The 15,044-nt window shown below is 44.9% G+C and overlaps 1 protein-coding gene across 2 annotated transcripts in view; it reads left to right on the top strand.

The window, feature by feature from the left end:
• Nucleotides 1–4,449: 4,449 nt before the first annotated feature.
• Nucleotides 4,450–15,044, top strand: part of Rgs3 (regulator of G protein signaling 3) — a 126,925-nt gene continuing 116,330 nt past the window's right edge. Inside the window, exon 1 of one of the 2 annotated variants that reach the window (XM_004638480.2) lies at nucleotides 4,450–4,587. In XM_004638480.2, coding sequence (XP_004638537.1) covers nucleotides 4,509–4,587 — 79 coding nt within the window. In that variant the 5' untranslated portion in view covers nucleotides 4,450–4,508. The remainder of the gene's footprint in view (nucleotides 4,588–15,044) is intronic. The other variant, XM_023723370.1, reaches the window with a different exon arrangement.

Below are 15,044 nucleotides of genomic sequence, written 5' to 3'. Positions count from 1 at the left end.
AGTTTCAAAACTGATTAGTATGACAGTTTCAATAATTAATACATTGCATATTGTTGTCTTCATAGTGATTCTTCATAATTAATATTATTTAAATAAGTATTATTTTAATAATTGGTGCAGGGTCTTGCCATGCAGCTTAGATTCATAGTGATCTTCCTGTCTCATCCTCCAGGGCTGGCTTGGCATGTGGTACCAGGTATCGAACCCTGGTCCGTGCCCTTGCCAGGCAGGTGCTTACACCTCCAAGCTATCTCCCCAGTCTCCTCCCCCACTTTTTTTTTTTTTTTTGTCTTTTTGAGACAGGGTCTCACTATGTAGCTCAGGTTGGCCTTGAGCTCACTTTGTAGCCCAGGATGGCCTTGAACTCATAATGATCTTTGTACCTCAGCCTCCTGAGCACTGGGATTACAGGTGTATGCCACCATGCCCTGCTGTCCTCCTTTTTTGAGGCAGATTTTTTATGTAGTTCAGACTGGCCTAGAACTCACAGTAATCCTCCTGCCTCATCCTCCTGGCTGCTGAGATTACAGAAAGAGAAAGAGGGAAGGAGGGAGAGGGAGAGCAAGTGAGTGAATGAGCACATTGTGGTCATGTGATGGTGTGACATTTGGCACCATACACTACTTGTATTGCAAAACATTGCTCATTTATCAAGTTAAAATTTATTAGAAATATTTGCTCCTCTTAAGAATACTTGCAGAACAAGTTACCCACAACCTAAGGTTTTACGGTACTTTAATTTCCTAAAGGCAAACAGCGGGGCTGAATGATTGCTTTCTTTTTCATTCCTTGATTCTTTATGCATTAGTCAGTTATATTTCTGCTCTTGTAAAGTTAGTTTTCATGTTCTTTGGTATATTTATCTTTTTTTTTTTTGTGGAACTCAGGATTGAACTCAGGCCCTTGTGCTTGCCAGGCAAGTGCTTATTCTATTGAGCTATCTTCTTGGCCCCTGCCATATATTTTTAAGTCTTTCTTTTTGTTTTGATGACATTAATTAGAACCCAGGGCCTCTTCCATGCTAGGCAAGCACTCTGCCACTGATCAACATCCCCAGCCCTTAACTCATTTTCTAATTAAACACTTTTCACTTTTTAAAAATGACTGCTGGGAAAAAATGTGTTTCATTTTTGGGTTGGGAATGTAACTCAGTGACAGCCCTTGCATAGTGTGTACAAGGTCCTGGGTTTGATCCTCAGCAATATAGGTGGGTACTCCCTCCAAAAAAAGCCTTTAATTAAAAAAAAATATATATGTACTGGGATACTACCTGACCATAGGGAAGGATACATTTGAATCATTTGTAGAAAAATGGATACACTTTGAAAACATAATGCTAAGTGAACTAAGTTGGATACACAAACTTACCCAGTCTATGGTTTCTCTCACATGAGAAACCCAAAGTGTAAACATGAAGCAGAGACAAGTTACAGGCAGCAAGGAGATAGATCTTCTGCAAGGGGGAAGGAGATCAAGAGATGGTGGGAGGGGAGGGCAAAGGGACACACACAAGAAGAGTTAAGATTTGTCACGTACATGTGCTAGCTTCCCACGATGAATGGAATCATTACATGTTGCAAATATGAGAACTAAAAGAAAAAGAAATTGAGAGACAGGGAAGAGAGGAAGGAGGAATAAAAGGAACCAAGATATCTGCAGGCCATGTCTCCACCCTCTGAGGTGATTTTAAACAATGATGTAAACACCAACTAATCACAATAATTTAAAAATTCCCCCCCCCAACAATTTGAAATGTAAAATACATTTTAGCCCATTTGCTGTACAAAAACAGGCAGTCAGCTAGATCTGGCCTGCTGCCAAACCCTAGAGATAAATATTTACTAAATTTGAACCATCTTGGTGTTACTGGAAATAATACTGGTTGATCACAAGCTGGATTTGGTTTGTTAATATTTTATTTAGTAGTTGTGCACCTAATCCTAGGTCAGGTTGGCCTACGCAGGGATGTCTGTGTGTGGCATATGTATGGGATTTGTTAAGGGATGTGCAGTATACATACATGTGCAATGTGTGCCTATCTTTGTACTGTGGTGTAGGGTTGTGTTTCTGTACACATGGAACATATACAGAACGATGTGGAAGGCATGCTCTAGGGGGCGCTAGAGTGCTCAGGGCATGTCAGACACAGCCACATTTGTTGCTCAAACTTCCCACTTTCCTGGGGAAAAGCAGGGCCAGGACCAAGATTCTGGCCAGTAGGACAAGTCTTTCTTGCAGAACCACCGTCCAAGCACCCACTCACTTCTTTCCTCTAGCTCCTGAAGAAAAGGTGGCCTGTACCTGTAAGAAGAAGAGGTTTCTGGGGCTCTACTGTGTCAAGGAGCCTTACTAGGTGTGCAGCAGGATCAGCCTGGCCTTGGGGTCTCACAGCTTGAAGAGCTTAGTTCCGGAGTCAGGAGGGGACTGTCAGTGAGACCTTTGTTCCCAATAGGGGGTGAGGTGCCTAGTGTGGGTCTCAGCCCTGTCTACCCCAGGCAACTCTGCGTAGTCCTAGGGCCAGGACCAGGTGCTCACAGCCACCTGAATCCAAGGTGTCTCCCCTGGCACAGAGCTCTGCACTGATCCCTCGTAGAACTGTGAAGAGGGTGGACTGTCACATTGGGCACCTCACGCTCCCCTCCCTAGGGGTCTTCCTTTGCTCTGAGTTCTGAACGCCATACTTTCTAGTTTTGACTCAGAGTGATTAGCTCCTCCTGGGGACACTTGTAGACCATGCTTAACTCATGCTCTGGTCTCGAGCCTGCATGTCTGCAGCACCTCGGTGTCCTGTCTACATCCTGTGGCTAGAGTCTGAGGTTGTTCATTTTCCCTGGCTGGCTGGAATAGCCAAGTCAGGATACCTCCCTATGCAGAAATAATGCTTGGACTCAGACTTTCTCAGCTAGGAAGCGAATCAGGCGTGCCCAAGTCCAGAGTGTGGGTAAGTCTATATGCCAGAGGGCAAGACCAGGAATGTGTCCCTGCCCCTGCTGAGGGCATTGTTGATAATGTGAGGGCGTGGGAGGGAGGAGCAGGGTGAGGGTTCATGAGATACTAGGATACCAACAGTCCACCAGCCTTTTGGGGTTCATTTGCATTTGGTTACTAGTTTGTTGACTTTCAGGGCTCGTTCTCTATTTCCATGTCCCACTGGTGGCCAGCAGAACCTGTGGCATCTAGTTTCCTGCTGCCTCCACCTGCTGTTGCCCATGGCGCAGGTGCAGAGGCCAAGGAAGGAGAGCAAGGTGATGTCCTCTGAGGTAGACAGATCTACGTTCAAACTTCAGCTTTGCCTCTTCCTAGTTCTGTAAACCTGGGCAAGTTGCTTATCCTCTGCCTGAAGTTCTGGTTGTAAACTAGAGCTCTTGCTTCCTACTGTTCCTGTGAAGACTAGAGAAGATGATGTGTGTGAATGCTCAGCTCAGCTCCTGGTCCCTGCTACTCAGTATATATAATTCTCTCTCACGCCCCCCCAGACTGCTCTTGAGTAGAATGCTGAACACAAATATCATTTGGCAATGAAGTTGGAAGACCAGGGAGGAATAGCAACACTTCCCATTTTTAGAGTTACGTGAGACCAGCAGCTTTCCCTCCCACAGTGACAACACTCAGAGATTTGCAGAGCAGATGTCTTGGTGTGAAACCGCTCGGCGGTGGAAGTGTTTCATGAATGTTTGCCGACAGAGCCACACAAGTGCTGACCTTTCTCGGAGCGCTGCCTCCAAGCCTGGGCTCACCAGGAGGAGATCCAAAGTGCCTGCCTCCCTCTGTGTCCTGTTCTGTCCCGTCCTGTGTGTGATGCCCCTGGCTGCAGAGGGGAGACCATGACGCTGCTGGACCATGCTGCTCTGGCCTGGACCTGTGCCAGGCTGTTATCTCTTCTCCAAGAGGAGGCTCTAAAGAGCAATCAAGGAAGAGAGGCTTTGGGAAGGGGCTGCAGCGTGGTAGGGCAGGTGCTAACACATGGATTTCCCTGGGCAGTTAGGAGGGTGTTCCTTCGCCCTTGCTCAGGTTTGATGATTACAGGTCTGAGCTTCAAAGCTGGTTACAAACCCGGTTGTAACTCGGCTAATTGCAGCCTGGGCAGCTGGGCGAGCAGGCCAAGCCCGCCCGAGTGGGCACACGGGGCCGCAGGTCCCTCCGGAGGCTGGTACTTCCAGTCTTGAAGCACTGTGCAGGAACCAGGGGTCCAGGCTTGTCCACCGCCTCTTGCAGAATCCTCACAGTAGGAGCCATGTCTGGTAGCTGGTGACCGTCCTGCTCCGGGGTGTCCACGCCTCCTCCTCCCGTCTGCTCTGTCAGGTGGAAAGCTCCCCATTCAAACCAGCGCTGGCCAATCAGGGCCTGGCGCGCCCGGCCGTTCCAACAGAGCGCTGAGCAGCCCGGCTCCCGCTGGCTCCCACTTGGAGACGCTGGCTCTGGGGCCGCCAGCCTGCTGCCTCGGTTACCGACGGCAACACAGCCGCCTCGGGTTGCAGGCGCTCCCGCCCTGCCCACAGCGGCGACCCATGGAGCGCTCCCTGCACCGTGTCTCCCTTGGGAGCCGGCGTGCCCACCGCGACCTGTCCTTTTACCTCACCACTTTTGGTAAGTGCTTCTGGGGCAGCAGCTTCCTCGGCTCGTGACGCCCAGAAAGGCAAGCTCGCATGGAGAGAGGCGAGGCGGGAACAGGCGTGCTTCCTATTTGGGGGCACCTGCTCTGGCCCTCTCGCTGCGATCGCCCAGGAGGGAGCAGGGCACTGGGCTCAGGCCGAGGAGAAAGACACTACCTGCTGCCTGCGGCTGCTGCCACCCGCCACAGTTGGTTCTACCTCACTTGGCTGGAATAATGCCCCAGTTAATCTTTCAGAGACCCGGGTTGTCATCGCGGAGTTTCCTATTAGCAAGAAGCTCAGGTTAAACCAGGATCTAGTTACTGAACCTCGAGATCTCATTCATCCACTTTTCTTGGGCTTAGGAACCCCCAAATGCAGGGCCAGTCCTGGTGGCCTTGCGTCCCTCAGGGTCACTTTGGAGGCTGGCAGCTGAGATGGGAGAATTTTCTTCTCTAAGACAAAACTGAAGAGAGACCAAGGGCTGTCCTCGGGGGATTAGGGAGGACAGAAAGGGGCAGTAGGCCTTGCCCCCAAGCTCCTGGGTTGCAGGCTAGGTTCCCTCCAATACCAGTGGGCCTGGATAAACCTGGCCTTCCAAATAGCCATGGAGAAGGTAACACTGCTCATCCCTAGAATACAGCCCAGCACAGCTCTTCACTTCCTTGCTGGTCCTGGTCAGTCTGTGAAGAGAGGGTTTGTTTTTCGTATATAAAGACTTGGACCCAGAGAAAGGCAGATCTCCCATGAGCCAGGGGCAGACATGGTACCTCAAATCCTTCCAGGGGTGACCTAAGCAGTACGTTTTTGATCGAACTTGCGTGCAATTTTCTTATAAAGATCAGGGAAGCTATTGCAACAGAACTAGACTTTGCCCAGAGAGTAAAGTCAGAGCACCCAAGGAGTTAGGCCTTGGTAGCTCCCTGGCTCCCCTCCTCTCGGGCTGACCCCTGGCCCACCACCCTGGCTCTTCACAACGAGCTCACCCCTTAGAGATGGGCTGTGGCCTGGTGTCCTAGAATTCTCTCATCTAGGTGTGGAGGACAAAAGGAACAACTCACTAGCTACTATCTGCTGAGCACCACCAGCTGCCAAGAATGTTACCTGCTTTGTGTGGTGTAGTAGTCCCTGACCCTACAAGGGAATCGTGCAATCCCATTGAGATGTGGGGCTCTGTGAGACAAGGGGCATCCCTTGGGTGTCCCACCTGGGGCAGTGGAGTTGGATGCAGGTGGTCAGCAAAGTGTCAGGGAGCTGTACAACACTGTTACCTCAGCTGTACCCTAAGTAAAAAGTGAAAGTGTAGCTCATTTCTTCTTTTAATATTCTTCCACACTTCTCCTTCTCTCATTTGAACAAAACTGAGATAAATTATATGTGGAGTTTTGTAAGCCATTCTATTTCCTTACTGAGATGATCTGAATACTTCTTTGCATCAGTCTATACATACTTATCTGTTGACTTAACCTCCCTACCTGATCTGAGAAGTTGGGGGAACACCCAGGCCCAGCAGGGTGTGTGAATCCTACCCAGCCCCTGCCTCAGGGTTAGGTCTGATTGGTTAGGTCTGAGGGGTATATTGTGCTTGAACTGGTGGCTATGATCTGGGTGTAGAGGAGGCAGGTCACAGAGACCCCCTGCTTCTATTTAGTTTCCTCTTAAATCTCTCCAAAGACACTGATTGGAAAGTTTGCGAAGTTCTCTTCTGTTTCCTGCATTAGCTCTTTTTCCTGTGGTACAACTTGTCATGGCGCTTCTCCTCTAGGCTGCTGATTTTCATTACACGCATCCATACATGAACATTCCTGTCAGTGGTTACTAAACCTGGCCAATTATCAGAAGCATGTTAGGCATCTGTTAAAACATAGATTCCTAGGATGTTGCCCCAGAGTTTGGTTTAATAGGGATGGCGTGGGGTCTGAGAATCTATACTTGTAAGGACCTATGCAGGTGTGGTGCTACATACCTATAATCCTAGCACTTCGGGAGGCTAAAGCAGGACGATTGCAAGTGTGAGCCCAGCTTGAGGAATTTAGTTGACTTAATGAGATTCTGTCTCAAAAACAAAAAAGGGCCAGGGACGTACCTCAGTGAGGAATCACTGGGTTCATTCCCAACCCCCAGGAAGACACACACACACACACACACACACACACACACACACACACACACAGAGCTATAGTAGTTTGACCACCATCCAAATTGCCAGGGTTGGAGGCTATGGATTTATTTATTTACCACATTAATGTATTTGGTATAGGGTCTCACTATGCAGCTTGGATTTGTAGTGATCCTCTTGTTTCAGTCTCCCCAGTACTGGGATTATAGGTGTGCGCCACCACACCAGGTTTCCATGCCCAGGTCGGTGGGCCTGGAGCAGGGCTGACATGGCATGTGTTACTGGGGATCAAACCCGGGGTTCTTGTGCTTGCCAGGCACACTGGTTATCTCCCTGGTGCAAGGCTATGAATTTAGAGTCAGTTGTGGTAGCCAATGTGGATTCCCTTTCCTGTGAAGACCTTTGCTAAATTTGTCTTAATTCCCTGGCTTTTCCCAAACATAGTAGGTGGTCATTGGCCTTTAGCAGTGTGCTTTTCCTCAGAAGAACCTGGTGAAGATGTTACCTAGATGGCAGGTTCCTGAGTACAAACTTTCAGAGAGAATATAGGCATTTCTGGAAATGAAAGATTAGAAGCGTTCCCTTTAGAGCGATCACTGCATGGGGACGCACACCGTCTCTGTGTGGATACCAGCACACCCTCCGCTTCACCCTCCCACAGGGACAGGTTCAAGGAACATTCACTGGCCATCCCACTACCTGCGCGGGAAGTGGCAGACTTCAGGGAGGAGCCTGCAGGCTGGGGATAGGACCCAGCCTCTCTCGAGGGATTTTTTTTTCTTTCTTTTTCCCCCATAATTTTATTGAGAAACAAATAGCAATGAGACAGTTTCAAACCAAATTGGTAGGACAGTTTCAATAATTAACACATTGCATCTATTCTTCCTAGTGGTTAATTGCTGTACAAGATGCGGGCATGATATCCTATTTACAAACACCATTAGAACAAATCCCTCTATTCATTAAGAGAATGTAACTATATATCTATCCTAACCACTTGGAATACACAGATACAAAATGGACATTCATCTGTATCCCCTTTTTTTGTTAAGTTCTGTTATATGAATTTTTTTTTTTTTTCGGAACTGGGGATTGAACTCAGGCCCTTGTGCTTGCCGGGGAAGCACTTATTCCACTGAGCCATCTCCCCGGCTCCTGTTATTTGAATATTATAGGTGTGTAAACTCAGCAAAATATTCTAAGAGTCCAGTCGAGGGATTTTTCTTTTACTGTAATCCCTGGTGTAATTTGAAGAAACCATTAGACGTGTACATAATGTCTTGTCCCAGCATTGTATCTTTTATTTTGATTAGAATATTTGCTAGCATTTTGAGGGTAAAAGCTTTGTAGGGATATACTTCACATATGCACAACTCATTCACTTAAATGTACAAGTCAGTGGTTTTCTCAGTTTATTTTTTTACAGTTGTACAGCTCTTAGCACAGTCAGATTTGTTTATTTATTTATCTGTCTTTTTGAAACAGGGTCTCACTGTTCAGTTCACACTGGCCTTGAGCTCACTTTGTAGCCCAAGCTGGTCTCGAATGCACAACAATCCTCTTGCCTCAGCCTCCTGAGTGCTGGGATTACAGGTGTGTGCCCCCTATACCTCTAGTCAGTTTTAGAACATTTTCATCACTTCAGGAAGAAATGCTACACCCTTCAGCTCATCACCCTCCTCCCCTGCTAGGCCCAAGCAGTCACTGATGTACCTTCAGTCTCTGGAGATTTGCCTGTTTTGCACATTTTTGTATACGTGGAATAGTATGTTTTTCTGTGACTGATTTCTTTCCCTTTATAGTGTTTTCAAGATTTGCTCATGTTCTACTTTGTCAACATGATATAAAGTGCTTCATTCATTTTTATGACTGAGTAGTAATATTCCTCTGATATACCACACTTTATCCATTTGTCTGTTGGTGGATGTTTGAGTTGTCTTTCGTTTTTAACTATTATTTGTGTAGATTAATCCTTTCATTTTTCTTTGGTATGTACTAAGGAGAAGAATTTCTGGGTCATAAAGTAATTCTGTTTAACTAGTTGAGGAACTGCCAAACTTTTGCAGTGTCTGCACCATCTTACATTCCTATCAGAAGTATGTGCAGGTTTTGATTTCTCCACATCTTCTCCAAAACTTGTTATTATCTGACTTTCTAATTTTAGCCATCCTAGTGGTTATCTCATAATGGTTTTCATTTGCATGTTCTTGATGAACTGTTGTTCCAGTTACAACATGGAACAACATGATTACTGACTATTTATGTATATTCTTTGGAGAGAAGTTTGCTCATTTTCCCCTTATTTTTAATTTGAACTATACATGTTTTTATTATTATAATTAATATTATATTTTAGTTTTGTAATTTTATAGGTGTACATAATGGAGACTGAGAATCTATACTTGTAAGGACCTATGCAGGTATAGTGCTGTATACCTACAATCCTAGCACTTTGGGAGGCTAAAGCAGGAGGATTGCAAATTCGAGTCCAGCCTGAGGAATTTAGTTGACTTAATGAGATTCTGTTTCAAAAACAAAAAAGGGCTAGAGACGTACCTCAGTGAAGAATCACTGGGTTCATTCCCAACCCCCAGGAAGACACACACACACACACACACACACACACAGCCATAGTAGTTTGGCCACCATCCAAATTGCCAGGGTTGGAGGTTATGGATTTAAAATCAACTGTGGTCATTTTATTATTTTTATTATGAGTTCCTTATTTTATATATAAGTTCCTTATTGGCCATATGAGCTTGCAAATATTTTATTGCAATTTATGGATTATTAAGAACTTGCTTTTTTGTTGTTTTTTGCGGTACCGGGAATTAGAACTTTTGTAATATTTTTTGAAGCCAAATTTTTTTTTTCTTTGTTTCCAAATGTTTTTGATTTTGGAGTTCAATTTATTTTTTATTTTGTTGCTTGCTCATTTGTTTGGTACTGGGAATCACACTCAGGACCTTGTGCTTGTCCGGCAGGTGCTGTGCTGCTGAGCTATATCCCCGGCTCAATTTTGTCACTTATAATTTTAGTGTATCTCTGAATCCATTGCCGGCTTTAAGGCCACAGATCTCTTTTCTCCTGAAAGTTTTATAGTTTTGACTCAAATATAAGGCTTTGATCCATTTTGAGTTACTTTTTGTATCCGTAGGACTTAAGGGTCTAGTTTCATTCTTCTGAATGTTGCAATCCAGTTATCCTGGCACCAGGTATTAGAAATTTTTTATATTGCTATTGATGATCTTGGTACCTTTATTATAAAGTAGTTAACTGCAGAGGTGGAAACAGGAAGTTTGTGAGTTCAAAGCCAGCCTGGGTGATGTAGGGAGAATCTGTTTCACCATAAGACCAAAAAAAAAAAAAAAACCCAAAAAACCAAAACAAAAACCTAACAGCACCCCAAGTGCAAAATAAAGAATATTATGAATCAACAAATGGGACAATATCAAATTAAAAAGCTCTGCATAACAAAGGATACAACTAACAGAGTGAAGACAAACTGTAGAACAGGAGAAATCTTTGCCAGTCATTCTTTGGATGGAGGACTAACATCTAGAATATATAAAGAACTAAAATAATTTGATCCCTTCCCAATAGAAGACTCAAAAATTGAGCAACTGAACTGAATAGACCCTTCTCAGAAAGAGTACAAATGGCTAATTAATACATGAAGAAAGGTCCAACATCTGTGGCCATTTGAGAAATTCAAATGAAAACATCACTGAGATTCTACCTCAGTCCAGAAAGAATGGCATGAAGAAGTCAAACAGTAACAAACACTGTTGAGGCTGTGGAGGAAAAAGAAACCCTTCTTCATTTTTGGTAGGATTAGAAACTAGTACACTCATTATAGAAATTATTATGGAGATCCTCGAAAGCTAAAATTAGAAATTCCATTAGACCTTCTATTTCCCTTCTAGGTGTCTTCCCAAAAGCGTGAAAGCCATCCTGTTACAGTGGTGCATGCTTAGCCATGTTTATAGCAGCATGGTTCAAAACTGGAAGTAGCCTTCATGTCCATCAGCAGATGCGTGATGTTTGTACACAAAGGAGTTCTGCTCTGCCATAGGGAATAAACTTGAGTCATCAGTAGGAAAATGGATGCACTTGGAGAGCATAATGTTAAGTGAAATAAATCAGGCACACAAGCTTAAATATTGCATGGTTTCTCTTATATGAGAAACCCAAAATAAAAATAAAGAGATTCTAAGGGCCGGGGAGATAGCTCAGTGAAATAAGCACTTGCCTGGCAAGTGAAAGGACCTGAGTTCAATCCCTGGTTCCGAGAGAGAGAGAGAGAGAGAGAAAGAGAGAGAGAGAGAGAGAGAGAGAGAGAGAGAGAGAGAGAGAGATTCTAGAGCACTGTTGTAAGGTAAAAAAAAAACAACCAAACAAATAAAGAGAAAAAGGAAATACAGATGCTAGGAGACAAGGAGATCAATCTTTTGCAAATGGGGAGAGAACCATGAGATGGGGTGGGGAGTAAAAAGCATTCAGATGTGCTCTGTGCATGGACCAGTTCCTCACAGGAATGTAATCATTATGTACCGCAACATGTACTAATAAAAATAAAAATTAAACAAGAAAGTAAAAACCCCGGATCATAAAATGTTAGATAAATATTTGAAGACTTTCTTCTTAAAGGGGTACCAACTTACTGGCTTGCCTGATGAACCAAATTATGAACTGACTTGAGATTTCTGAAGCAAAGGACTATGCTCTCTGGGGTCTCTGGTAATCTGGAAGTGGCAAATGGCCGAGGAGAGAACAAGCACCTTTCCTCCAGGTTGTCAGGCCAGGAGATGATGGGCAAACTGGCCGTGTCCTGAGGGGTGCAGGGTGCTGTGGGCCTGGGTGACACAACCTATCTGTTGCTAGAGGTGTCGCCTCTAATGAACTCGCAAGGTGTGAGCTGTAGGGAACAGCTGTGAATGTGGGCTCCAGCCTAAGCTCTGAGACTCGCCAGAGGAAGTTGTGAGACGGTCCTGAAGGCAGGGAGAACTAAGGGGCGAGCAGACTGGCCGGGCACTTTCTCTCTTTCCCATGTTTGTTGCGGCTGCATGATGGCAATTGGATTACCATTGTTCCTCTTTTTGGCCTCTCATTGGAAGCCATTTTCTGGAGTGAGCAGGGGCCTTGGGACAGATGCCCATTTGCTGCCCACCTACTGTCCACCTGCAGCCCCCCATGTTGAGCAGTGTGAGGTCAGCCCTGAGCGGGCGGCCTTCCACGTGTCTGGGACAGCAGGCATTCTCAGGAGCACGGCTGCTGCTCCATCCTCAATGCTAATGGCTGTTCTGTCATTTGGAGACGTCTGTTTGGGAGCTGTGGGGAATAAATTCTTTAACATTATTGTGTCCTGTCCTGTCTGTAGTCTTTGAGCCTTGTTTTAAAACCTGTATGCTTGCTCTTTCTGAACCTCTTGTTGCCGTGAGTGGTGGTGCACACCTGTAATCCCAGAATTTAGGAGGCTGAGACAGAAGAATTGTTGTGAGTTGAAGACCAGCCTGGGCTACAAATTAAATAAAACTCTTCTACTTTGAAGTACTGTTACATCAAGTGTCCCCCCTCCCCTTTGTGATATGCAGTTCTATAATTCTCTATGAAGCATGTACAGTACCTTTGTAACTTTCACCAGAGTCAAAATTTGAGTGTTACCAATGCCAGAAGATTCACAGCTGATATGTGGTTTTTATAGAGTTAAATTTTTTTTCTAATTTCATTATCATTTTCCTTCAATCTTCAGGTTATTTAGAAATGTTTCTTTTTCTCTTTTATTTTTCTCCTTCCTTCCTTTTGTCTCTTTCTCTCTGTCTCTGATTCTATCTTTCTCTTCTTCTCTCTCTCTTCTTCTTCCAATGCTTAAGATTGAACCCAGGACCCTCAAATTGAGCTATTTCCCTAGTCTTTTATAAATGTTTAAACTATAAGTTTCAGACATTTTAATTCTGAGACAAGGTCCTGCTAGGTTGCTAAATTGCCCAACCTGAGCTCAAACTAGCAGTCCTCCTGCCTCAGCCTCCTAGAATGCTGGGGTTCCGGTTATGAATGACCATGTCCAACTTAGAGATATATTTCTTAATTTCCAAAATTTGAGAATTTTCTGGTAATATTTTTATAGATTGTTTTGCATTTTGGTTAAAGCCCATCCTGCACATCCCTTAGTTCTTTGGAATTCACTGAGGCTTATGTGACGGTCCAGCAGGTTGTACAAATGTTCTGTGTGTGCTTGGGAAGGGTCTGCAGCAGCTGGGTGTGGTGTCTTCGCCTATGTCATACTCAGGCCAGGGACGCTTATGGTACTCTTCCAATATTTTGTAACCTTGTTGATTTTTTATCCCAGTTTGTCCTCTTGAGTTACAAAGAGTGGTAACGGCAAACATCTATTTCTAATTTCAGGTGCCATTTTCCTTTATATATTTTGAAGCTATATTAATGATCTATAAATTTGGGAAAAAAAGAATCTATAAATTTGGGATATTATCTTGCTGGTAAATAGGAACTTTTTTGACAAATCTTGTATTGTTGTGATGAAGATTTTATTTCTAGTAGAGATAAAAATCTACTTTTCCTAATACAAGCAGAGCTACCCAAGCATAATATTTGCTTGGTCTCTTTCCATCCTTGTCCTTCTCCCCTCATGTGTCTTGACTTTTAGGTGTTCTATGTCTGTTATAAAGGTAGAGGCAGAGTTGTTACCTTTGTTCTCCATGTAGCCAATGGTGATGTCATCCTTCAAAGAGAGCTTTGTTTTTAAGGTGTCTGGTGTCACTAGCAATCTGGGTTATGTTTTTTTCTTTTGCAGTCCTATGGGTTGAACCCAGGGTCTTGCTACATCCTGAGCCATTTTAAATTTTAAAACAGGATCTTACTAAGTCTCCTAGGCTAGGTTTGAACTTGTGATCCTCCTGCTTGAGTCTTCCAGAGTGCTGGACTTACTGGCAAGCACCACCACACAGGCCTGGGGACAATCTTAATTCATTGGTAGGGACTGAGATCACTTGCAGTTGAGCTGTAGTTCCTTGAGAAACCGCACATGATTACAGTTCATTCTGTTCTTAAGGAGCAACACGTTTGGGTCCCTATGACAAATTAGGCTAGAAGAGCCCCTCTTCTTGGTGAGCTCTGGTCTCCAGCCCCTGCTACATGAGCCTTGAGAGGAAAGTAGAAACTCTGCAGGCCTCTTAGCCCTTGTGTTGCCCCCTAGAATCTGAAGAAGACACCCTAAGAGAAAATTAGCCAAGAAAAGCCCAAGGCTCCCTTCACAGGCCTCTGCCCCCCGCAAGCTGGCCGGGAGCCTCCTCTGTCTTATTACAGCTCTAAGACTGTTGTCTTGGTTACTTTTCTCTCATTGCTGGGACAAAATACCCGACACCCGTAATTAAGGAAGGAAAGGTTTATTTAGCTCACAGTAGTGGAAGTTTCAGTCTGTACTCAGCTGGCTCCAAGGCAGAGTGGCACAGAGCAGAGGGCAGCTGTTCATGGCTGCAGAAGGCAGCAAAACAGCAAGAGCACAAGGGAGGAGCCATGGCAAAAAGCAAGCCTCTCTCCCTCCCTTATACTACATCCAGGCTTCCTGCCCCAGGGTGGGTGTGCCACTCACACCCATAATGTCAGCACTGGATCATGAATTAATCACAAACTCCTGAAGGCCACCCACAGCTACATGAGGCTTTGGGCAGACAACACGACACAAACCATAACAAAGATACAGTCAAATATTTTGTCTGGTTGTTCTAGATTTCCACAGAAAACATGCGAGTCTCCATCCAACATACATTTCCTAATCTTTTGGAGTGGTTTCTCTTGTCTCACTCCTTCCGTCCTTGTCATGCCGGTGGCAGGCCCATGGATGTGCCCAGTCATTTTCCTCTGAGTTCTCACAGTTTGGACAGAGATGTTGTTATGCTTCACACAGCACAGTGGTGGATCTCGGGTCACCCCAGGTCTCACTGACTTCAAAACCTACGCTTCGCTTACAGATCTGTGCTTCCTCACTTGTGTTCTCTGTGTTAGACTTGTCTGATAGTACAGAAAATAACACGAGTATAAGACATAATGAAAATAAATTATGGATTCCCTTGTGTTGCTTAAAGCTATCAGCAAGCGGGAAGCAGATGCTCCTCATTGCAAAATAACACACACTTAGCAATGGAGAAAAAGTTGTACTATGAAATAGATAGGGGGGCTGGTGAGATGGCTCAGTGGTCTAAAGCACCTACTTAGAACAAGCTTAGCAAAGCACAGGGACCACAGTTCAATCCCCCAGCACCACATGCCAGCCAGCCCCGCCCCCTGGTGGGCTGAGCTGGCCACACACACACAAA

Source organism: Octodon degus, unplaced genomic scaffold (assembly GCF_000260255.1).
Source record: "Octodon degus isolate 3935 unplaced genomic scaffold, OctDeg1.0 scaffold00098, whole genome shotgun sequence".
Classification (NCBI taxonomy): Eukaryota; Metazoa; Chordata; class Mammalia; order Rodentia; family Octodontidae; genus Octodon; species Octodon degus.
Note: the sequence above shows the minus strand (reverse complement) of the source record. Positions and strands in the feature narration are given on the sequence as shown.